This window comes from Stegastes partitus, unplaced genomic scaffold, assembly GCF_000690725.1.
Source record: "Stegastes partitus isolate 25-593 unplaced genomic scaffold, Stegastes_partitus-1.0.2 Scaffold374, whole genome shotgun sequence".
NCBI lineage: Eukaryota > Metazoa > Chordata > Actinopteri > Pomacentridae > Stegastes > Stegastes partitus.
This window is the reverse complement of record NW_007578105.1, coordinates 399711-423470: the sequence shown is the minus strand read 5'-3', so window position 1 is coordinate 423470 and position 23760 is coordinate 399711. Positions and strand designations below refer to the sequence as shown.

The 23760-nt window shown below is 39.7% G+C and overlaps 1 protein-coding gene across 1 annotated transcript; it reads left to right on the top strand.

Moving 5' to 3' along the window:
- The first annotated feature begins 1507 nt into the window (after positions 1-1507).
- On the top strand, positions 1508-18634 carry rbms1a (RNA binding motif, single stranded interacting protein 1a). Its single transcript, XM_008284826.1, has 14 exons — positions 1508-2029; positions 4224-4366; positions 6793-6851; positions 7961-8052; positions 9041-9198; positions 10225-10304; positions 10418-10518; positions 10969-11018; positions 11101-11191; positions 13784-13834; positions 14678-14779; positions 15555-15623; positions 15864-15938; positions 16516-18634. The coding sequence occupies exons 1-13, from the start codon at positions 1979-1981 to the stop codon at positions 15930-15932; spliced, it is 1116 nt and encodes a 371-aa protein (XP_008283048.1). The 5' UTR covers positions 1508-1978; the 3' UTR covers positions 15933-15938; positions 16516-18634.
- Positions 18635-23760: the final 5126 nt, after the last annotated feature.

Below are 23760 nucleotides of genomic sequence, written 5' to 3'. Positions count from 1 at the left end.
TAAAATGTACATCATGCTGTAATGTAAAGTCTGTGGTCTGGATGAGTATCTTTGTTGCACATCATCCCCTCCCTCTCTCCATTCATTTCCTATTATCTCTTCACTGTTAAACAAAAGCAAAACTGCTGAAAATGTACTTCAACACCCGGGAGTGGAATGTCCACATTCCTTTTTAAAAGTCAGAGCTAAAGGACTGTGTTACACCACACAGAATTTTATGCCTGCAAAAAAACAGATATTGTTCAAATGCTTGTTAAAAAAAAATGCATACAATGACACGTTTTTACTGATATGAATCCTTCACAGTAACAAACAGCTTTTCCCTTGTGCAGCTTAAAGGTTGGAAACATCCTCTTATTCAGTGTCGGTTTGTATTGCATACTTTTTCTGTATCAGCTTGTTTCAGTTCTACATTGAGCTGAAGCTGGGCTTCTAAAAATATATTCAAACTCAAGACATAAACATATTGTAGATACATCTTTGTACCCACATTTCCCACAAATTTTAGGCGACGTATTGCGGTAAACTTGCACAGCTTGCAATCGCTACATAAAAGTCTATGTGTAAAAATCTGTCTGCACACTATGCTTGTAAAGGATTGAATGCTTAATGTGTGGTATGACAATGTATTGTATGATATTGTTCAATCTAATGTGCCAAGTAAAGTCTATATGTCTGTTAAATTTGTGAAAAAAATGACTGACGAGAAGATATTTACACAAAAATGCATGCAAGCCCAGGCAGCCATGTCTCAATAATTGCAAATATAGCATATTTTTTTCTGCATGTTTTGCATATTTTATAGTTGTTTACTGATTTAGTAGTTCTGTGACATTTAAGGCCAAAAATGCAATTTCAAATTCCTTCCCACAGAGCCGACAGACCAAAAATGTAGAAAGAGGCGAGCATATGCGAACCACCATTGATAAATTCATCTTTAAATAATTTCTTTAAAGGCGCTGGACGCCCTAGGACGGACGCTAGAAAGCTATAGTTCCTCCTTTTTTCCCCATTCAGCAGTGTGAGCTGCTGGTGGGCCATATGTGGAAATGCTTAGTGTACACTTTTACAAACAGCACAGGAGCAAATCAATCTTGTAAATGCACCCAAAGGTGAAAATATTAATGGTTCTCTTGATTTGCAAGTAGTTTTCTGCCTCACTGGTGAGCCTTTCTCATGTTTGGGGCTTCATTTTGTGAGGTAGATTTATGCTTTAATGTGTTATTCCTACACATTTTCTGTCGTTTCTCGTGCATTGAACCAGCGTATGGCACAGTTTTGGGGTTTACGTGGAGACTGTGACCTCCTGTCCAGGTCAGTCGCTGCTTATATTTCACTGTATCCTGATTCTCTGACATGTAGTATGTTGGATGGGGGGAAGGGTATAAAGAGGAAGAGGGTGTGTGTGAGTGTGTGTGTGGTTGGAGGAGGTGGGGGTGAAGAATGCTTGGTATGTGCGGACGACAACAACATGAAAGGCGACGAGTGTGCAGCCAGAGCGATTGTGCGTCCTCAAATCAAACCCAAATGCGCTTTGCGTCCCATTATAAATTGAGCCGCAGACACCAGACGTCTCGACGCGCCTTTGTCGCCCGAAAACCAACCGCCGGTGCGAGTTTTAGCGAGGCGACCACGCAGTTTATTTGATGTCAAACACCCTGCAGAGGCGGAGATGGTTTGGTCTGTAGTAGGTGGGACTGCCGAGCGGTCTGCAGCAGGACGTCGTAGATCAATGAACCGGACCGGAGGGTTGGTCCATCGCCTGGTGTGCATCTGACTGTATAGATGTGTCAGTATACCTATGCAGGACCTTTTATTTTTCTGTCCTGATAAGCGGCTCAGTTCAGTATGCGGATGTTATAAAAGCGACTCTCTTCTTATTTCCCTACGACCGCTCGGATTCCGTCTCTTCTGGCTCATCGTTGCGATTTTTTTTTGTGTGTGTGTGGGGAACTAAAATACATCTGTAACCTCCAGGATGATCTTTGCAAACACAGGCAACCCGCTGAAGACAGCCAATCGTAAGCAGGTAGGCCTTAAAAAACATTATTATTTCCCTGCCTACTTTTTTTTTTCTCCTGCTCACACAGCCTGAATAATAGCACATGACATTGGGAAGCCCTTTCTGGATTTCATATGGAATCTGTGCGTCTTTTTTTTAAACATCCAAATGAATTAAATTCTATTGAGAGGAAAAAATGCTATTAGACTGATCAGTGAGAGGCTACACGGAGGGATAAAAGCAGCTGCTGACCCGATCTATAGCTCCACAAGCGATACTTTAATTATTATGTCCGTATAACCTTGTTTGCCCTGTCAGTCGCCAACTCTGGTCAATATGTATGACGGTAATTGTAGTCCATTTTTATAGGTTAATGCATTCTGGGTGAATCCAAAGCCAGAGAGAGGGAGGGCTGCAATGTAATGTATGTCAGTGTGCTGGAGTGAACTGTGCTGCCTGCATTCTTCATTTTGACCTCTCAGGTGAACAGAACTGTAATTGAAGGCCTCTCTGTGCTCCCCCCCCCCCCCTCTCTTCCCATCACACCTTCTGATTAGATGGGAATAGAGGTGAGAGGCAGCTGTTATTTCAGAATCTGCTGATGGAAATGTAAGCAGATGAAGTGGATTGAGGGTTCAGCTTTCCGCCTGCAGCATGTAAAAGAAGAGAAAAAACCCCTCAGATTAAGCTGTAGTATTTATTCATCATAAGGTTTTTTTGCGTGCGCTACTTTGAAGGCAGGAACCTCGACGAATCCCTGCAGGGGGAAGGCTGAGCTTTCCAGTGTAGGTGTTTAATCTGCTATAAGATGCCCCTGTGAAATATAGCTGCCCTCTAATCGAGACGTGAACCTCTTGATGGTCTCCAGCAAAGTTCACATGGTAATTGCACACCAACAAAAAAATGTAAGGCCTCTGCTTGCACACATAACAGACCGAACAGATGTTCCGGCCACAGCAATCAATTCTTCATCTGTAAAAGAATGATCATTTAACCATCTCACGGCACTGGAAGAATGGCTCTGTGTTATTTGTCGGCGTGGCTATAGTCGTATCTATGGCTCTGGCTCTTGAAGTGGATTGTCCTTTGGTTATGGACAGATGGTACGATTCTGCCATGCTTTTGTCTTTGATCTGATCCGGAGAGGGTTTGGGGTGGCTGGGAGCGATTTTAATGAATGAGTAAGGGGAAGGAAATGCTTTGCAGGGCAGCGTGGCGTGGTTTGGCTCGCAAGTATGAAGAAAACTGTGGGCTTCTGATAAACACTACAACAGGATGTAAGACGTGAACGCAGATTTAATCATGCTGTGATTCACCAAGGCCCACCTACAAGAATGTACTCTGGTATTTGGCTGGAAAGAATCATCTTTTTACAGCATCTCGAACCGTAAAGGTCAAACCCACCTGCCAACAAAACAGGCCAGACAGTGGTAGGAAAATTATTCAAATCCTCTACCTACATAAAAGTAGAAGGACTATTGTCTAATAATAGCCTTTATGGGTAAAGCTAAGTCAAAATGTTGAGTAAAAGCACATAAATTGACCTAAAGTGTTCATATTGCAGTGTTATATTCCTAATAAACTAGACTGCTAAAATAAATAAATAAATAAAGGAATGCTTAATCATCACAGTGTAACACCAATTCAACTAAACTTCTGGGGTATCGATCTGTCCAGTTAGGAAACATAAGTGGTTGTCAATCCCCCCTCAGTGGATTCATTATTTTGGTTTCTGTTTTCAATAAATTACATAATGTATATCAATGATTTAAGTACGTTTTTTGAGCAGTGTATCTTTCTGTTGTAATATTCCATTGTGAAGCTCCTTTAATTACTCTATGCACTACTGGGGTGTCAATCAGTGAAGTAGTGCATTATATTTTATAAAATCTTAGTCTGTAAAGTAAATGTGAGTTTCATATAAATGTAGTGAAATGTACCATGTTGCCCTCTGAAATGTACTGGAGATGCACCCACAATTAGCCATAAAATGATCTTAAAGCACCTCAAAGTTGCCCTTAAGTACCTTACTTATCATATTTAAGAAGAGCACAGCAGTGGCTTTCAATATATCATGTCATATAAGGTCGAATTGTTCCTTGGCTGTGTTCCTTCTGCATTTCGCACAGATGAGATGTTCTTGGGATCACTGTTGACCTGGGTTTAAATTAGATTATCCCAGTGTCCATGCACTTCCTAACAGTGGGTTTCCTGTGTGCAGTCCTACCCCATGACTCCGTCCAGTCCCAGCAGCAGCAGCAACAGCAGCAGCACAGGCCTGGAGCAGCTCAGCAAAACCAACCTGTACATCCGCGGCCTGCCTCCTGCTACCACAGACCTGGACCTGGTCAAACTGTGCCACCAGTGAGTACACAAACACACGCACATTACAGCTATGCTCGTGTGCAATCAAGTATGTTGCCACTGATATTGTTAAAGTATCAGTAGTGAGAAATGATTTGTAAATATCATGCCAATCTGCTTTAATGAGGCTCTTTCCCTGACTACAGACAAACAGTGTATAAAAATGCACAAAATTAGGGTTATGGTAATTTTGTAGTCTTAAATTTAAGGTAATGCAACTATTTAGTCATGTTTTTGGTGAATTCATTCTTAATTTTAGATTTGGGAAATATAGTTGTGCACTTTTTTTGAAATTATGTCAGTATAGTGCAGGTTAAATATGGAGCTATAGCCAAGTGAGGGTTAGCTTAGCTTAGCACCAACACTTGCAAATGGGGAAATGGCTAACCCTTGTAAAACCAAAATATCTTTATAACACTTTAGTTTTTGTAACATTAAGTAGTGAGTTAAGGGCTTTTAATATTAGACATGTTTTGTTTACTTTGGACAGCTGTTTCCCTCTGTTTCCAGTCTTTGTGCTAAGCTAAATATGAAGCTACAACCAGCGGATGGTTAGCTTAGCTTAGCACCAACACAGAATGTGAGAAAATGGCTAACCCCTGTAAAACCACACATCTTTTTAACACTTTAGTTTTTATTATATTAAGTAGTGAGTTGTAAAGGGCTGTTAATATGAGCATGTTTCACTACCTTTGGACAGAGCTAGGCTAGCTGTTTCCCCTTATTTCTAGTCTTTGTGCTAAGCTAAATATGAAGCTACAACCAACAGAGGGTTAGCTTAGCACCAACACTGGAAATGGGTAAACTTCCAACCCCTGTAAAACCACATATCTTTTTAACACTTTGGGTTCTGTAACATTAAATAGTGAGTTTTAAAATACTGTTTTTATCATATATATTTTATTTTATTACCTTTGGACAGAGCTCTGGGCACTGATTCCCTTTATTTCCTGTCGTTGTGCTAAGCTAAGCTAACCAGTTGTGTAGCTTCATATTTGCTATTTGATAGGAGTAGCATCATTCTTCTCTCGACCTCTTAGCATCGAAACAAGAAAATACATTCCCTAACATGTCAAATTATTTGTTTACAAATTTCTTGGCCCGAAAAATGTAACAATTCAGGGTTTTAACAATGTTTCTGATTGATTTCCTCATTGATAAGAGGAGACTTTGGCTGTCATTCCTTTCTTTTCCTTTATGCTTGTGGTATATTTTGTCACGGAGAAGAGGGACAGGCTCACACATGTACTGTGCTGCACTGAAAAGAGTTAAGTCCACTCAGAATAGCTTGTGTGCATACTAACATCCATACCAAGTGCTCAAGCTCTAAAGACTGACAGTAAAAAGTTGAGGTTGACTGCAGGACGTCCACACCTTTACGTGCAAAGTTTACAGCATTTTTTATTTAAACGATGTCCCAGCTCATGTCAGTTTAACTTATCTGTCTTTTTTACTGAATGTACAAATAAAAAAATTACACTGAAATTTGACAATAAACATCCTGAATGCCTGCTGTTTTAGTGCAAAACCATCAATGTTGGCATTCAAAAATGGACACTGATTTAACCATAGTGTACACTGACACATAAAAATGCTCCACCTCTATAAACAGAAACACATGGAATAGTCATAGCTCAAGTTTGGTATGTGAAGCGGACTGTAAAAATAACTGTTTTCTAGAAACAACCAAACACGTAAAGCAGCCCAGCGGACGTGTTTGATACGTATAGATACCATGGGTCAGAGCGGTTTGTGCGGTGGGTGCCATAATTAGTGGAATTTCGTTTCGTCCCTTTTCCCTCACAATCACAAGCATATGGAGTGAGGCATCTACCCATGTAACCACCAGCAGCAGCAGCTGTTTGTGTCCTGTTTGCTTGTGTTTTGTTCATGTTCCCAATGGTGTTTGCCAGCACAAAGCAGAAATGAAAGCGCTTTTCATAGCAACAAGGTCTGAATGGTGATGTAAGCTAGGCATTCAGTCTGTATAGTGTGTATGTGTGTGTGTGTGTGTGTGTGTGCGCGCGCGTGTGTGCATGTGTGTGCGTGCGCGGACAGCAGCTCACAGTTTGTGTCACAGTTCAACTTGAGTGTACAGTCAGAGATAAAGTAAAGCCTGAAATATTTAAATTGGATTCATAGTATTTGGGAGCCTGTATGAGAGAGCAGCGCTATATTGTTTGTGCCTCCATAAATGTGACCAGTTATTATTTTAATAAACTGATCTTTCCTGCTTGTGCTGTCTTTTTTAGAAATCACAATAATGATGAATGAAGGGGCTCCCTGTGTAAATTCCTCTGGAAATAGATGCACAGAAATTAGACTTTCATTTTCAATGCAACAACGAGAAGTCTGCGGCAATAAAGGGAACTGTCTCACCTGTTGATTTATTGTTGCCAAAGAGAGTTCTTTTGTTGTCCACTCAGGTATGGAAAGATTCAGTCTGCGAAGGCAATCCTGGACAAGACAACCAACAAGTGTAAAGGTCAGTAACTTGTTCCGTGCTGTAGAATTAGAAGGATTACCTGATACATTTTTTTGTTGAACACTTAAAGTCATGCCAGTTAAAGATGCCAGATGATTTCTGAAAACATACCGTGTTGATTTTCCAAACCATCCAGGCAGTTCCCAGTATCCTTCATTTCCATACTGTATGAAAATCAATTTGCAGCAACTTGATACTCGCTTGAGTTGGTAATCCATCACTGTAAACGTGAACCGTGGACATGTCTGCTTTTATTTTTGTCAAACTTTTGTTGTTGCACAACACCGTTGTTGGAAGTGCAGATTGATTTGCAAAGACTTCAGTGCACTTCAACACCATTGTAACATATGTTTGACAAAAATAAAAGCAGATTATGATGGATTGCCCAATGCATGCAGGTTTAGTGTCTCCACAAACAGATTTTCACACCTTATGGAAATAAATGGAATATAGTCAACTGACTGTATAATGTGAAAACACATTCAAAAATCAGAAACGTCATGGTATGCTTTGGAAAATGGCGAAAAGGCATGCAAAGTATGTGTCTGTTGTCTAAACTGGATCGGACATAGACACTGATTTTGTTACTCAAGGAATAGTTCAAAACTGTGTCCTAAAGACTCCAAAAATCGTTACACTCAGCTAAAATCCAAAGCCTTCGCACAGAATAAACAAACACAGTATAATGTGTTCATTGTGAGGATTAGAGGTGGTGATAGAGAGATTTTTATCATTTGGCAAAGCTAGAGTAATTGTATTGTTCTATTTCCAGTATTCATTTTAAGCCAAACTAACTCTCTGTTACTTCGTTCTTGCACAAATGTGAAAGTGGTATCAATCTTGTCATCTAACTGTGGGGAATAATTAAACGAGTCCTTTCAAATATCTCAAAAATGTACAATGTGTTAAAATATTAGGTAACGTAAAGATAAAACAAGATTCTGTATACCAAATAACGATGTAAAAAATATGTTTACAGGGCTAAACCGTAATTATCAATATGATGCATAACCCGCCTTTCTGTAATAGTGGCAGTACAACGTGTGCTATAGGTGGTTGTTCTTATTATTTAATGCCTGCTGATATAAATACTGTTCTGCAAACGACAGGTTACGGCTTTGTGGACTTTGACAGCCCAGCGGCTGCTTTAAAGGCAGTACATGCTCTGAAAACCAGCGGCATACAGGCCCAGATGGCCAAGGTGAGTTGGTACAGGCATGTGTGTGTGTGTCTGTGTGTGTGCATATTTGTCATGCTTGTGAACATCTCTTTGGGCTTGTGCTTTTTTAATGCATGCATGCTTGTGTCCAGTGTGTGCTGAATGACATTAGACTGGTCACATGACCTCAGCTGACAAGCTGTTCTTCCCGTGACCCCATTTACTTTCACTGTAGAAACCAGATGTCACGTCTCTCTCTGCCAAATAACCTGTCAGTCAGTATGACATGTTATACACAGGACTACCAGCTCACCCTAACACTAACACAGCATTCTCGTGAAGTTACACCACATAGATTGGACAGATTTTTCCCAGTATTACTGCTGTGTCAAAGGGTGTCAACGGTTACCATTCATGCATGCTGATGCGGGCATATCTGCACCAAAGCACGAGTACGACTGCTCTGAGCTGCTCTTGATCCTCTGTAACCAATTGGAAGTAAAGCAGACCCGTTATTTACACATTTCAAAACCATTTTTGGATAATAAGCAGGATATTTTTGCATCACATCTGTGATTTGTCTCATAGTGGGCAGCAGAAATGGTCTGTGTCATTAAATTTCTTTTAGTCCTTTCCCTTTCCTAGCCTGGCCTTTGTCGCTGTGCTTAAATTCATGGGTGAGAGTTCAGTGATGAGGGGTTGCTCTCTGGGGACCTGCATATAGCTGCTTTGTGTGGAACAAACATGGTAGAACACCGTTTGTGTGTTGGGGTAGCTAGGCTACGCTGCTCTCCTGCTGTTTCTAGGGAAAACCATAGAGGCCCTGAGCTGCTGCAGAGTATAGATGAAGTGTGTCTCAGTGTCTGTGGTTATGTGTGTGTACAGGAGAGCTTATGAATGTTTGTTTAACCAAATGCTCCTCTGACCCTGAACCATACTTAAGCTGAGTTCAAACCTGATCTGCACAGACAAGTTTGTGCACATAGCATTCAATACACTTCTTCTTTTCCAACTTCTTGTATGTGAGCAGCAACAGGAGCAGGACCCCACAAATCTGTACATTTCCAACTTGCCTCTTTCTGTGGATGAGAAAGAGTTGGAGAACATGCTGCAGCCCTTCGGCCAGGTTGTCTCCACACGGATCCTTCGAGACTACAGCGGCAACAGCCGAGGCGTGGGCTTTGCCAGGTCTGTCTCAGCATACTGACAGAAAATACATTCATTTCTTTCTCTGCTGAATCACATTTAGTCCTCTAAACCTCTAAACCTGCCGCAAGGGTTGAAAGACATCGTTTCTCTAAAAAAGTTGCCAAAATGGCACCATTTAACAGAGCCAGAAACTGTAAAAATAGGATGAATGCTGGATTATCAACTTTCTGACGGTCTGTGAACTACTCATCTGTGAGGTGAGGTTCCGTCAGAAGAATTAAGCGAAATCAAAGCTTCAAAGTCAAATCAGATCACTTTATCTGATATGCCTACTTTTAAAATTAGCCAGAAACGGTCCATATCTTCTAGCCAGATTCTAAAACAATAAAAAAGTACATTTTTAAAAATGAAGAATAATAATAAGTTCTGCACTTCCACCACAACTAAGAAGCCATGACTAACTCTTGTAGCCAGCGGTCATGTGGCAAAAATTCAGGGACTTTTTGGTTGAACTGGGCTGAACCGCAGGCTGTGCTTAAACAGAGAAGATACAAGTGCAGGACTTCATATTGCTATGAAAAATGAGCCCACTGTGAGGAATAATGCAACTGGAGCAGAAACTGCTCGGGGTTCAGAAGGTAAAAGTTGTCGTAGAATAAACTTCCACATAACCTATGATGATAAAAGTAACATCAGATTTCACATATGTAATATTCTCTGGTGCTTTGCAATGACACTGTGTAGCTTGTGTTTGAGCACAATAATCTGTAAACAGTAAATCTTTATTAAAAACAAGATTGGCAGCAAATTCTTTACCTTTACGGTGTGTTTTTGATCTTATATAACACAATAAATCACAGGAGGTTTAGTTTTATTGCACTTTAGAGCAAGAACGACTACATTCTACTCTCAAACTTATTAAACAGAGTCAGTCATACCCTCTTGTCTGTATTCCAGTCTTGCCGAACAATACCACTTTGTGTTAAAGAAGCTTCTGCTGTATATGGTCTCTGTGTGATTTGACGATGACTCATGATTGTTGCTTTATCTTTCATCCCCTGTCAGGATGGACACAACAGAGCAGTGTAACGCAGTCATCTCCCACTTCAATGGGAAGTTTATCAAGATAGCTTCAGGAGCTCTGGGTAGGAAAGAAGATCACCTTTCTGTGTGCTTTCATTTCAGTGAAAACTGTGGAGGCGGCGATGATTAATTGTTGAGTGGCTGTTAATATGTCGGTTTTGTGCTTTGCCCCCAGCTCCTTCTCAGCCTTTGCTGTGTAAGTTTGCAGACAGTCAAAGGAAGAAACACGCTCACAGCGGATTCGTTCCCAATGGACAAACAGGAGATCTCAGACTAGTATGTATCTGCTGGTCATCTTGCATGTTTCTGTTTTTTATAATGTGATGAGGTTCGTTTATATATATATGAATATAATATAAAGTACCATATAAAGAACCAGAATGCTGCTTTTAATTTTTTAAATACCTCTATAAGAAAGTCCAAAAATAGAGACCCAGTTTTCACAATCAGATCCTCAGAACTTCATTGCTAACAACAGAATTCCCAGGCAGAAACATTTACTGTGTTGTTCTAGGGAAATCAGTCAACATTGTAATTAAATGGTCCACCCTGCCACACAGCCAAAGGAAGATGAAGAAATAATATTACAAATGCTACAACTAGTCGCATATAAAAACCATTTCAACAAATAAATTGATCATGCCCATATGCACTGATTATTATTTAATATACATTTCATTTGTCACGATATGTAGTCTCATATAACTGTTCATTTTCTCTCCTCAGGGTGCAATGACTCTCACCTATGACCCTTCTTCAGCAGGTATACAGAATGGGTAAGTTACACTGTGGTTATAGCAGCTCATGGCATCATTTAAACATTTTACTAGCCTCATAACTGTTCTGTGTGTGTCCCAGGTACTATCCTTCTCCGTATCCGGTGACCAATAGGATAATGACTGTGCAGCCTGCAATGTCTCCCTACATGTCCCCAGTCTCTGCTTACCAGGTACTGCAGAAGATGAGCACGTCCAACAGCCAGGACTGAATTTAAATGATGTCTCTCTCGCTGTCTCTCTCTTCTCCTCTATGTTGCATTCGAGGTTATAGTGTGTATGTGTGGGTTAGGGTGTATTTTTGATTTTGTGTGGGTTGCACAGGTGCTATAGATGTAAGAATAGGTGTTAAAGCTTCCCTTGGTTACCTCACACTTACAGCAGCTCCATTGGGCAGCAGATTATCATTTGAATTTTTTAGTGCGTTCACAGCTTGGTCAACCCAGTAGATCACGTAATCCGACAGTAAGCTTAGGAGTTCATAGGAGTGAAGCTGTCAAAGAAATACTCCTCGTTTCAGCAGGTACAGTCATCTTCCCTGAATCACGCTTGCAGGTTCTTTCACATTGCTTTTTAATAGTTCACTCATAAGCTTTGATTCATTACTTTCTGTTCCGCGCAAACACGTCAAACCACTGATAAGATCTGTTGCCTGAAATTTCATTTGCACGGGAGGCATGGATCTTTTGGGTTTTGTTTAGCAGGCTTGCAGCAGACAATAGATGTTTTAAATAGTCTTGTAGCAGATGATCTACTGATAAATCCACTACATGTTTGGAACTTCCAGACCTGTCTGGTAGATATTTTAATTATGTGAGGAGCTTGCAAGAAGCGCAGATGTTCTCTTTCTGCAGTTTTTTTTTTTAGGAACAATGTTCTGACTTTTGGTTTCTCTCAGGTATTCCCCTCCTGATCCTATCACTTGCCATTAAGAACACAGAATTCACAAATTCTAGCTCACCTATATGTCAGGTGGACACACCCAGACAACAGTCAGACTACATCTAGCAAACACATTCCAACGACCCTCTACTGCAAGAGTAAAAAGTGAAAGGTTTATTTTATCCACTGGGTATCTCTCAGCTTTATGCTCCAGCTGTTTCCCGTCATTCCAATGTCCAATTTGTGCAGCCAGTATCCACAAACTGGCAACTTCCCATGTCCTGCCATTGCACCTGATACCAACCTTTTTGCTTGAGAGCTGTGGAAGTGGTTACAAAGGTCTGTGGTTTAAAGGGTGAAAGGCCAAAAGCCCTCTGGTGGATACCAGTATAGTAAGGGTGCGTTTCAAATCATACTTTATCATATTAGTTTAAGTAAACTGCAGCTGCTTTTACACAGTCCATACTGTGTCATGTAGTATGGATGCAACTGAAACCGACTGCTGCATCGTAATAAATCAAGTATAACTTCTCGCTCTCTGCAGCTCGAGCTTGTTTATACACCAGCAAGACGTCACGATGTATGTTACATACCTGCACAGAGGATTGTGGCCAGAAAAACGTGTTGGCTTGCATGCTGTAAAATCCAATGTCGTCATACATCTTGGTATTTTTGGCAAACTACATTTGACATGCTATGTGTCGGTACATACTAAATCTTTTTCTGACGCACTATATCAAAATCAGAATCAGCTTTAATGGCCAAGTGCGTACACAACATACAAGGAATTTGGTTTCGGCTGTTGGTGTCGCCCTAGGAATTTGCAGGAATAACAATAGGAAAATAAAAAATATATATAAATAAAATAAAATAACTACAGAAAGAAAGGAATAAAATAAAGTACAATAACTAATAATCATAAAAAATAAAACAAGAAAACAAGACAAATATATACAAGAATTTACACATCTGAACAGAAAATGTATATGTACATTGTGCAAAATAGAAGTGCAAATAACAATCTTGGCTGAGAATGGCTCAGCTGTTCATCTGAGTTATGGCAGTGGGATAAAAACAGTTTTTATATCTGGTGGTTTTAGTCTGCAGGACTGTATCGCCTGCCACAGGGGAGGAGGGAGAACAGTTCTTGACCAGGATGAGTGGGGTCTGTGATGATGTTCCCTGCCCTCTTCCTGGTTCTATTGGAGTACAGTTCCTGGATTAAGGACAGGGGGGCTCTGATGATCTTCTCGGCTGTTCTGACTGTGCGCTTTATCGTATAGATGTACAGATATTGGAATGCACCCCAAGACTTGTTTGCTACAGGTGGTTAAAACAGGCTCAGGAGGCTGCCTCTGTTGTGGTTACACATGTAAAAAGAAAACAGTGCATCAGGAAAGCCTTCTGCCACTTTCCAAGAAGTGTTGGAGAAACATTGAGCAGCTCAGGGGAGGAGGCAGAACCTGGTTGTTAGCAAAAGGTAGCAAATGACTTGACCTAAACTAGGGACATTGTTGGGAGGTGGAAAAAGTTTATTGAGCTCAGACAGACATCTTTGTAGCTGAGGTCATTGGGGGACTTTAAAAGCTCCTGAGTGCAGTGTCAGCATAGTGGCAACCTGACATGCCTCAAAAAGCTGAGAGCTTGAGATATTTTTGTGCTGTGATGGATGACAGGGGCCTCTGAGCAGAAATTGTGGCCTCAAAACAGATAGATGGATGGATGGATAGATACACTATATGCTGGTGCAGCTGCAGTGCTTTTGTATCGACAAAATGTTGTTTTCTGTAATTGTAAAGTTTATTTGTACCATCTTAGTTTCATTCCAAACACTTGAATTTTCTCATTTCATCCGTCTCTTCATCTGTCTCACTCTCCGTTAGGTACAGAGTCATTCCTGGGTGGCACATCAACCATACATCATGCAGCACCCGGTAAGTGAACAACAGCACTCCACAGAACCTCCTATTCTGTGCACAGGAAATGGGCGTGTGGCGCCGCTACAGTAGCTCTGAGTGTTGCTTTAATCAGACCATTCTGCTGACACAGTCCAACGACAAAACTTCCCCAAACAGAGGGAGCAAGGACTGAGCTGAGACAAGTTCTGGGAAACAGCCGCTCGGTATTTACGTATGCGTGTTGGACTGTGTATGAAAGAGAAATGGAACAACTAAAGAGACATTCCCCCCCCTCCCCGCTCTGGATCCAGCAGGAAATGCCTGAAGCAGAGACAGTCTTGTGACTCTTTGACTCTTCCAACAGATGGTTTCCAGTGGAACAAGTGTCTCTGCTGATCTGCCCCCTCCCCCACTTTTTTTTTTTGCTAGGAAATGGTCTATTCCCTAAAGGCATCATGTTTTAAAGAATATTCTTCACCTGAAAACCGATTAGCGCCGGCAACGTCACACCTTCTACATATTTTAATAGCATAGAGCTCATTATTTTTTACATCAGAATACATAGAACACTTTATCTTTTACCTTGAAATACTACATTGTCACAGCTAGTTTACATTTTGTCCCTCTTCCCCCAGCTAGACTTTCTGCTTTTGAGCAGCATACATAAGTTTTACACAGTAGGATCTGCTACACATGCCCAGCCCCTGTTGTTGTTGTTGCCCTGTGTGGTGTTTGTGTTTGTTCAGAACGAATTGATTTAGTTTTTAAAACTTTATCACGTGAAATGAGGCAAAAAACCAGAGCAGAACGAGTCAATTTAGTTTTTAAAACTCTATCATGTGATATGAGGTAAAAAACCGGAGCTGCCTTGTGTTGCAGGCTGCTGTGATGTCTCCCTCTGTGGATCCCTCCATGTCACTGCACCCCACAGCCTCCATTACTCAGCAGATGGGCCAGCTGTCGTTGGGAAACACTGGAGCGGTGAGTGGAATTCTGGGATATCCTCCATCACACACAGTCACGATCAAATTAAAGCTGTGTAGTGTAATTAGACAAAGCATGCTCATAAATATGACTAAGCAGTAGTTTCATGTTAGTTAATTCCGTAGTATGACAATAATTATCCATAAAGTTGAGAGCTCACCAACTGCTCCACAGAGGGATCTTTAATTGGGCCAGTTTGTGTAACATCTGTGAAGTAGCAGGTTGAAATCTTTATTTTGTGTGATTTATTTTCAAGTTTCATAGAACATTACGGTGTATATTCATGGTATCTTGTTCCCAATGAATATACAAGGAGAGGTTGTCTGTTGATGTTTGATATAAACACAGATTATAAATATATTACCTGATGAAAAACAACTGCAGTATATACACTCATGTGATTCAGAATATAACCAAAGGGCTAAGGTCTTCAGCGTAGTTAGTTCGTATATAGGAGTTTATCAGATTTATTGGTTGTATTTTTGCAATTTAGCTGAGACTGAAAGACATTTCATTTGTTTTGGTGTCTAATAATTCTACCAACATCCTAATATCACCTGCAACCTCAGATTATCTACTGTAAATCTTGGAGTAAACTCTATGCCCGCAGTTTTTCTCAACAGCTGCCTCAAAACTGTGAAAATTCTCACCTTTGGATTATCTGTTTTATGTTTAAAGTGATTTTATACACTTAAATACAGTTGACCAGCACAACTGTCTTTCAGGTCTAACTTTATGTAATAATTTGCATTTATTTTTTCTTATCCTATAGTACATTGCTGCCAACCCTGGTGTCCAGGGAGCTTACATGCCTCAGTATCCGACCATGCAGGCAGCACCGGTAAGCTTACTACATCTTCATTTGAGTCGCTCACTCTCAACTTAGTGTCCATTTAATTGTGATATAGCTTAAAACAATTCAGTAAATTACCACTGCCTGCGCTCATGCAATCATTTTCCGTTCATAAGCCTTTGAGTTGTTTTTGAAGTGTTACGTCCTCTAAAACTATCAATTATCTCAGCACACAGCGAGGGTAGTTATTATCAGATTCCAAATGAAAGATCCTGTTTTGCTTTTCAGGAAAATGGCACGCCGCAGCAAGTGGATTCTTCCAACAACTCGTCTCCTTACAGTCAACTCAGCAAGTAATCACAGGTACGGAGTAGTTTCTGCATGTAAGCCCTCTGACGTAAACGCCAGCAAGTTGTTTGTTTGGGCAACTGCACTGCCGCATAACAGTCAAGTTAGGGTGACTCGTTTGAGTAATACACCAGGGTTTACATGCTGTAAGCGCCTGCTTTGTTAATGGCTGATTAAACAGTCGCTAAGATTTTGAAGCTCAACTATGAGTGGAGAAATCTACAATTTATACTTTTTTTGCCTTAAAAGAAAAGTACAACAGTCACTGTGAGCATTTACTTAAAATTTATTGCACATAAAACATGTAAAAATGATCTGCTTTTAATGGTAATTTGTGTTGGATATACATCACTCTTGACTAAGCTGCATGTTGTACCATGTTTAGCCTCCAAGTTGGTGGAATTAAATAAACCAAAATCATACATGTGAACTCAGATAAACTTTCCTCCTTATCTAATAATAATTAAGGCCCCTATTGTTTACTGAAACCAGCAGTAGATGTTGTAGGTCAAAGGTTTTCCTGATATTTAAGTTGTTTTTTTGTTGGTTTTTTTTATATCAGTGTGTCTGCTTTTTGTGTCTTTACTTTCAGGCCACATCATTGCTGCTCTTTGAGCCAGAGGGCAGGTGGGAAGTTGCTGATGACACCACAGGGATAACAGTCGCCGCCTGCTCTGATTGGACCAGATACATGAACTTTTTTGCACAGCCCCGACATTCGTAGTGGAAAATGAGGACAGTGTAAATGGACTCAAGCAGTTGGCTAATCACAGAGAAAAAAAAAGAAGAAGAAAAAAAAAACGAAAAAAAAAAAACAAGATTTATTTTGATAAGAAACAACATGCTCTTCTTTTTCTCTTTTTCAAGGATTCTCAAACACTTGCCAGAGGACCCCCCTCTCCCTCTCCCTCCCTCCCTCCTCTTCTCCCTCCTCCACTCCCCTCCCTCCCTCCCCCATTCAAGTATGATGTGATATTAAAATGCATGAGATTGAGAAATTTCCCCCCTTTCAAGGTTTCTATGATTTTATAGTTCCTTTATATGTGGTATCTGAAAAAAAAAAAAAAAACCTTGCAGACCTCGTTTGCACTGAAGTTTCTGAACAACTTCATTTGGGTTTTAAAAATTGCCACAGAAAAGCTTACAAAAATCAGTTTTATGTTCAACTGCACTTGACAGGCGAGACCGATGACCATTTCATTAGGAAATTAATAAATTTATTATTGGAAAAGGTGCCTTCCTTACGTGACATCTAACATTCTCCGACATTTTTTCCATCAAACTCGATCAGGTGTCTATTTCTATCTGATTGATCAAACGTGTGTATGAAATCATGGAGATTTCCATCATGTGTTGCGCTATCTAGTCGTCTGGTAGCAATAAAGACAATGAGAGTCCCACGGCAATACCGAGAAAAAAAAAGAATGGTGACAAACTCAGAGCAAGGTAATTCCTTATTTTCCTATTTCCTTTTTTTAAAAAACGTCAAGACATGACATGAAACTAGAGCCGTACTTTTATGGAATTACAAGTTTTACACCCAAATGGGCATCTTTTAGGAGGGTTTGTTTTTCTCTTGTGGTCAGTTTGACCAGTGATCTACCTCATGGTTCTGCTGGAGTCTGCTGGTGTTGTGGGGGTTTGCAGGTAAAGCCCCTTTTGTACCAGAGTGGACTGAGTAGACCAGAAGCCACGCTCAGGAGCTGGCTAAACAGGACTTCTGCCGTTTGTCTCCCACATGCAGCTTTCATTTCTCTTCCTGATCTTAAAAAAAAAAAAACAACAAAAAAAAACAAAAACATTGTGCTTTATTTTTTATTTTTATCTTTATTTGTCACGGCTTCTGTTCTGGTGTTTCTTTTTTCTTGACAGGATTAGTGTTGTTCAGTTGTGATGCTCCATTTTAGAGATTCAAAGTTAGGACAGATACTAGCTTCTTCGTAAAAAAAATAAATTTAAAAAAAAACGTTGGTTTACTATGTGCTTGAAACAAATGAATGCAGGCCACGTGCATTTATTTGGTGTATTGTTCTGCCTTTGACAGATCTTACATGGCTCACACTGTAAAGCTCTCCAAAAATAACGCTACAATTCAGCCAAACTTTGGTCATTTGGTTACACAGCAGTTAGACAAAATGCATGCCGAACAATTTGAGTTAGTGGAAAAGTAACTTAAATCTTGCCCCATGCAGAATTTATGCAACAATCACGTGTAAAGTACTTTAAAAACTGAGAACTGTCTTTCTGTAGAACATCTTAGAAGTCAAAATCACATGACTGACAGCAAATAGTTCTCAAGAATAAGATTTGTAAATGATATACATTCAGGGCCAAACGTGAAAAGTAAGTGAGGTTTATTGTTTGCTTTGCTTTTTTTTTCCCCTTTAAACCTATGATTTCTGATATGACTATGAAACAAAAAGAAAATGGTGAAAGATACATGATCTTCCTGATCAGTAGTACTGAAGCAGTAAATGCTCACCATAGAAAAATACAGCCAGGCTTCTACTGAGTGTACTTTCCCATTCTGAACATTTGTTGCTGGAAAAAAATGTAAAAATGAAAAAGAAAAAAAAAAAATCTTGTTATCCTCATTGCTTCCCCCCTGTCACCTTCTACTGATTCTCAAACAATCTTCTCCTTGCTCCCTCTCCTTTGACAACATTGGAATAAAAACAGTGCTGAATAAAAATGCTCTTCTCTTTCTCAAATATGGCTCCTGTCTCTTTAATTTGGCTGGTCTTTTTGTTTTTTTGTTTTATTTTATTTCAATTGCACATTTGTTGTGTAGCTAGAAGGTTAATTAAAGATTGCTAAAGTTTTTTAAAAAAATCATGAAAATAGCAATAATGCACAAGTCCATTTGTCAGTAGTTTGTATTTCTGTTGAACTAAGAGTCCAACAAACAAAATGCTTCTCAGATTTCCTCATTTTCCATAAAAACTGTGTGTAAATATTAAGGGGTTAATCATTTTTTGGACAACAATGGTGAGGTTTATCAGGACAAAATGTGTTTGCTGCATGAATTCATAACTGGCTTTTTCATCAGATTTGTTAAAGACAAAAGATGCTAAATATTACCAGCCTTTGCTTTAAGAACAATCAAATTGCATTTACAACCATAATCAGAGACACATTTAGAGATTAAGAGACTTAAAAATGTATTCCAGCAATTTAGTTTTGTATATTTGTACACTTGGCAGACTCAGACAGACAGATTTAAAAAAAAAAAAAAGAAAGAAAGAAAGAAAGAAAGAAATGAATGCAGCAGAGACATCAAGCCTTTTAATCCCTAGTCTGGGTGTAGCTACAGGAGTGCTGTATCCTACAGTTCCCATATTGCACCTCATAACATATGTCTTTAGCTCTTCCCTTGCCTAGAAAAAGCTTAAAACTTAAAAATTCTGCATATCCAATCTGTAATCGAGGCTGTCCAATAAATTCATCCAAGCCAAGATAAACCATGATGGCATCCGGAGTTTATTTGTTTTAAATATGGAAATCTCCCTCCAGAGCGACTAAAACATACAAATGTATTCATCTGCTGCATGTTACGCCCTTCTCGCTGTCACCACATGATCTGTTCCAGCAAATTTGCAGCACTATTAGTATGCTTGACCAGAGAGAATATACAGATCTCTGGCCCCGACAGCCATAAATCCTCTGAGCACACAGTAAATAGGCTATCAAGAGGAAATCCTTAAACAGATTTGGGGGCTGTTTGGATTACCTGGCAGCAGAGGGCAGTGTGAGCCAAAGCTGTCCAGCAAATCCAAAACCAGACACCAAATTTCAAGCTTGGATATCTTTTTTTGTACGACTGTGTCTGATCTTGTGCATGCAACTTATGACGGATCAGATGAGCAACAAGTGCAACATGTGTGCTCATGCCTCAACCCTTTCCTGCACTATTTCTGGCACATAGCCTTTGTAGTTTCACTCTCACACCGGATCTCCCTTCTTAAGCTCAGACTTAGCACAGCTGATCCCAGAGACATAAAGGCACCATGCCCCCCCATCTCCTACCAGTGGAAACGGATCAAAACTAAAGGGGCGCAAGACTAGCCAATCACACCCGCTGACACACACCGCTCATCTAACTCCAACACCAGGAATATACATTCATTCAGCTCCTGCACACACTCGTGTCAATCAAATGTCTATGGTGAGGGCATCAAACCTTTGAACCTTAGATTCAAGCAAAGCTGGGTTTCTCTGTGTCTCGCTCCTTCCTGTCCTCCACACTCTGTCTCTCTTTTAATTCTCCACAGCTGAGGGGACACATGGCACTGATCCCTCGAGATGGACCAAGGTCAGAGTCGGGGCACCGACGTTAAGAGAGGAGGCCTGCTACAGTATCCGATATCATTCCTTTAGTCCAATACACATCCGCACTTCAACACACTGGATACACCAGAAGATGCAGACTGTTACTGCTAGTTACTGTCCACACTGTACTTCACAGATCTGTATCAAAAGTGTTTTAGGACACGTGAAAGGAAAATGTACAGTGAAGGGTTACAATGACCAGTTATTGAATCAATCAACTTTAGTCTGTCTAAATGTGAGAAAATAGTTTTAAAATGAAGTAAATGTCAAGATAGCATCCTCAGATGTCTTGTTCTGTCCAGCCAAACCTAAAAAGATCCAAAGTACACCCGCATTTACCAAACTGGAAGAGGAAATAAGCAAATACTCAATAATACACACAAATGTTTAACCAGTTCAAAAATATTCACAATTCCAGCCTCTCAAATGTGAGTATTTGCTGCTTTTCCTTTGAATTATTTTAATAATAGAATCGGAAAAATAGCATGTTAGGACAGTGGGATGTCTAAAACAAGCTTTATTAAGGTAACTGTGATGGCATCTTTCATTGTTTTCTACATTTTTTCAACCCATTAATCAAGAAAACAATCAAGAGATGAATACATGATTTTTAAAAAATCCCTAGATGCAGTCCTATGTAAAATAGTTGTGTATTTTGCTTTACTTTAACCCGCTGCAAGAGTAAAATGCTGCCCAAACATTATTGCATCAGTACGAATAATCTTCAAGAGACATTTTTCCTGCATTATAAATATTTCTACTTGTAAGTTAGCAGTTTTACAGTGTGGTGTTAATACAAATTCAACTTCAGATCTGAAAAATATATATTCTGATTTTAGTGTAACCTGATGAAAAACCAGTATAAATGTAAATATGACTTTTGATGTTTGATAGTGTTATGAATAAAATTTTGAGGTACAGGCTCATGGTCTGCCTTTACAGAGCCGTGGTTATGTGCGGATCGCAACATATTGGCAGTAGCCTTTGCCAGCAAACGTCTCTGAGAGTCATCTGAAGGGATTAACCAGGACTTTGCATTGTGCTGTATATAATCTTGCTGGTATATTTGTTGTTATAGTCTGGAAATCAGGATGTCAGGTACATATATTGCTGCTTAACCTGAACAAGCAGAGTAATAAGTGGTAAAATAAGCTATATTTAAAGTAGAACTACAGCTCTCTAAGAAGATTTACCGACAAACAGTTTCAGTAAGCCTGCAATTGAATATTATTCTTGTTTTAAATCTCTTCAAATATCAATATACCCTGATATTTAACACTGTCATTGGTGCAACCAGAAACTGTAGCCATTATAAGAAAGCCTTAATAGAGATTTTTTAACAGCTAAACTTCAATTGAATCATGACATTTGTAACATACTGTTCGTGCGTATCAGCTATTCTCTAACTCCTGGATTTCCAAATGAAGTTCAACAACACTTCAGCAGAAGAATAGCAAAGGTCAAACTACTGGTATTAAAACAAAACAAGAAAAGGAGTATTCGTTGGCACTTCCAACTCTAGTTCCTGTTATTTTAACAACATTATACACAGCTTCTCATGCTTTAGTCAACACACAGAAAACAAACAAACTTCATCTATAAGCAACTTCTGGCATGTTTGTCTTCTCTTCTTCTGTCTTCTTGTCTTCTTCTTGTACTTGCAGTAAATGTCAAATCCTCATGGTGGAGTAAAACATGATGTTTCTGCAATCTGCAACAGAAGCTGATGACATTATCCTGCTTTGTAAACTAAAGAAACATTTTTGGATTGTCTATATACTGTCCTGAAACTGAAGACAGATCTGTTTTTCTTGATATCCCATAAATAGCTGACTTTTGGTTTTCATAAAACAGCGATTATCTATTTTTTTTTGTACAAATGATGCTGTTGCACGTCTATCAAGAAGAGAGGTACTTCCTCTTTGTTTCAGCCTGTGGCTTCTTTTTCTGTTTAACCATGCTACCAATGTAAATTTATATGTTTCTTGGTCCAGTATGAAATATGTCAAAAACTACTGGATAAAAATCTGCATTCATGGTCCCCAGAAGATGAGTTGATGAAGCCCTGGCCTTTCATCAATAGTGTCACCATGAGGTTGAAAGTTTTGACATTTTGTGAAATATCTCGACAGCTACTGGATGGAGTGCTGTTAAAGTTTGTACATATATTCGTGTTACCCTGAAGGCAAATCCCCCAGATGATGGTGGACCCCTGACCTTTTCTCAATAGCACCAAACTGAGATTGACAGTTTTGGCTTTTTGTGAAATATCTCAGTAACTACTGAATGGATTGCTTTGAAGGTTTACATTCATGGTCCCAAGAACATTATTTCTCCAGATATTGGTGAACCGCTGACCTTTCCTCTATAGCATCACTGTGAGATTGACAGTTGTAGGTTTTTGTGAAATATCTGGGCAACTATTGGATGGATGGCTGGATGGGTTTGTACAGACATCCATAGTCCCCAGAAAATGAACTCTACATACATTAGGGAACCCCTGACGTTTCTTCTATCTCAACACTGTGAAGCTGACAGTTTGTTTTTAGTGGAAAATCTTGCAAACTATTGGATGAATTGCTGTGAAAGTTTGTACAGACCATGGTCCTCGGTAGATGAATGCTATAGATGCTAGGGAACACCTGTCCATTCCTCTATCCTGCCACCATTAAAGTGACAGTTGAGCTTTTTGTGAAAGTTTGCATTCATGGTCCCCACAAGATGAACCCAGCAGACTTTGATAAACTCTTGACCATTCCTTCATCACACCACCAAGAAGTTGACTTTATTGTCTTTTTGTAAATTATCTCGACAACTATTGGATGGAATGCTGTAAAAGTTTGTATTCATGGTCCCCAGAAGATGAATCCTACACATGTTGGTGAACCCCTGACTTTTCCTCTATCGCACCACTGAGAAGCTGACCACTATTGAATGTACTGTTGTGAAATTTGGCACATGCATTGATAGTCCACAGAGGATGATAGCAATAATTTTGGTCTCCTAACTTTTCATCTTACATCAATGTTAGGCGAAAATTTCTTTTTGTCCAATATTATGACTAAATACCTGCAAAATAATGAAATTCCCATCAGCCTCAGCTGTACTTTGTGTTCTTTGCTTATCAGAGAATGCTTGCATGTTCCCAAAACAATACATTGTGAACATAATAGATACTAAACATCAACATGCTGCCGTTATCACTATTGTGGCATGCTGATGTGAGCGTTCAACTCAAGTAGACCTGTTTGTAGATTCTTGTTTATAGCTGAACTGAGGCTCTAAGAGAGAGGTATGTGTGTGGTACAAGTTGTAATGGCCTCTGGGTCAAACATTGTGACTTTTAGAGTTACACAATCTTCTATTCTTTTATAGGTGTAGGCCTTTGCTATTTTATTTTGTTCTACTTACATACTGCATGTGTACACCTGCATTCCTGGCATACCGCTGTAAGAAGGAGGCTGTATCACAGTGCTGGCACTCCTTCTCTCTGCTTCCTCCTCCTCCT

Excerpts from the sequence above, each read along its gene's own strand:
- rbms1a (XM_008284826.1), top strand. The coding sequence starts at position 1,979 with ATGATCTTTGCAAACACAGGCAACCCGCTGAAGACAGCCAATCGTAAG. Across the intron at positions 13,835-14,677 it reads CATACATCATGCAGCACCCG|GCTGCTGTGATGTCTCCCTC; the intron begins GTAAGTGAACAA and ends CTTGTGTTGCAG. Across the intron at positions 14,780-15,554 it reads CGTTGGGAAACACTGGAGCG|TACATTGCTGCCAACCCTGG; the intron begins GTGAGTGGAATT and ends CTTATCCTATAG.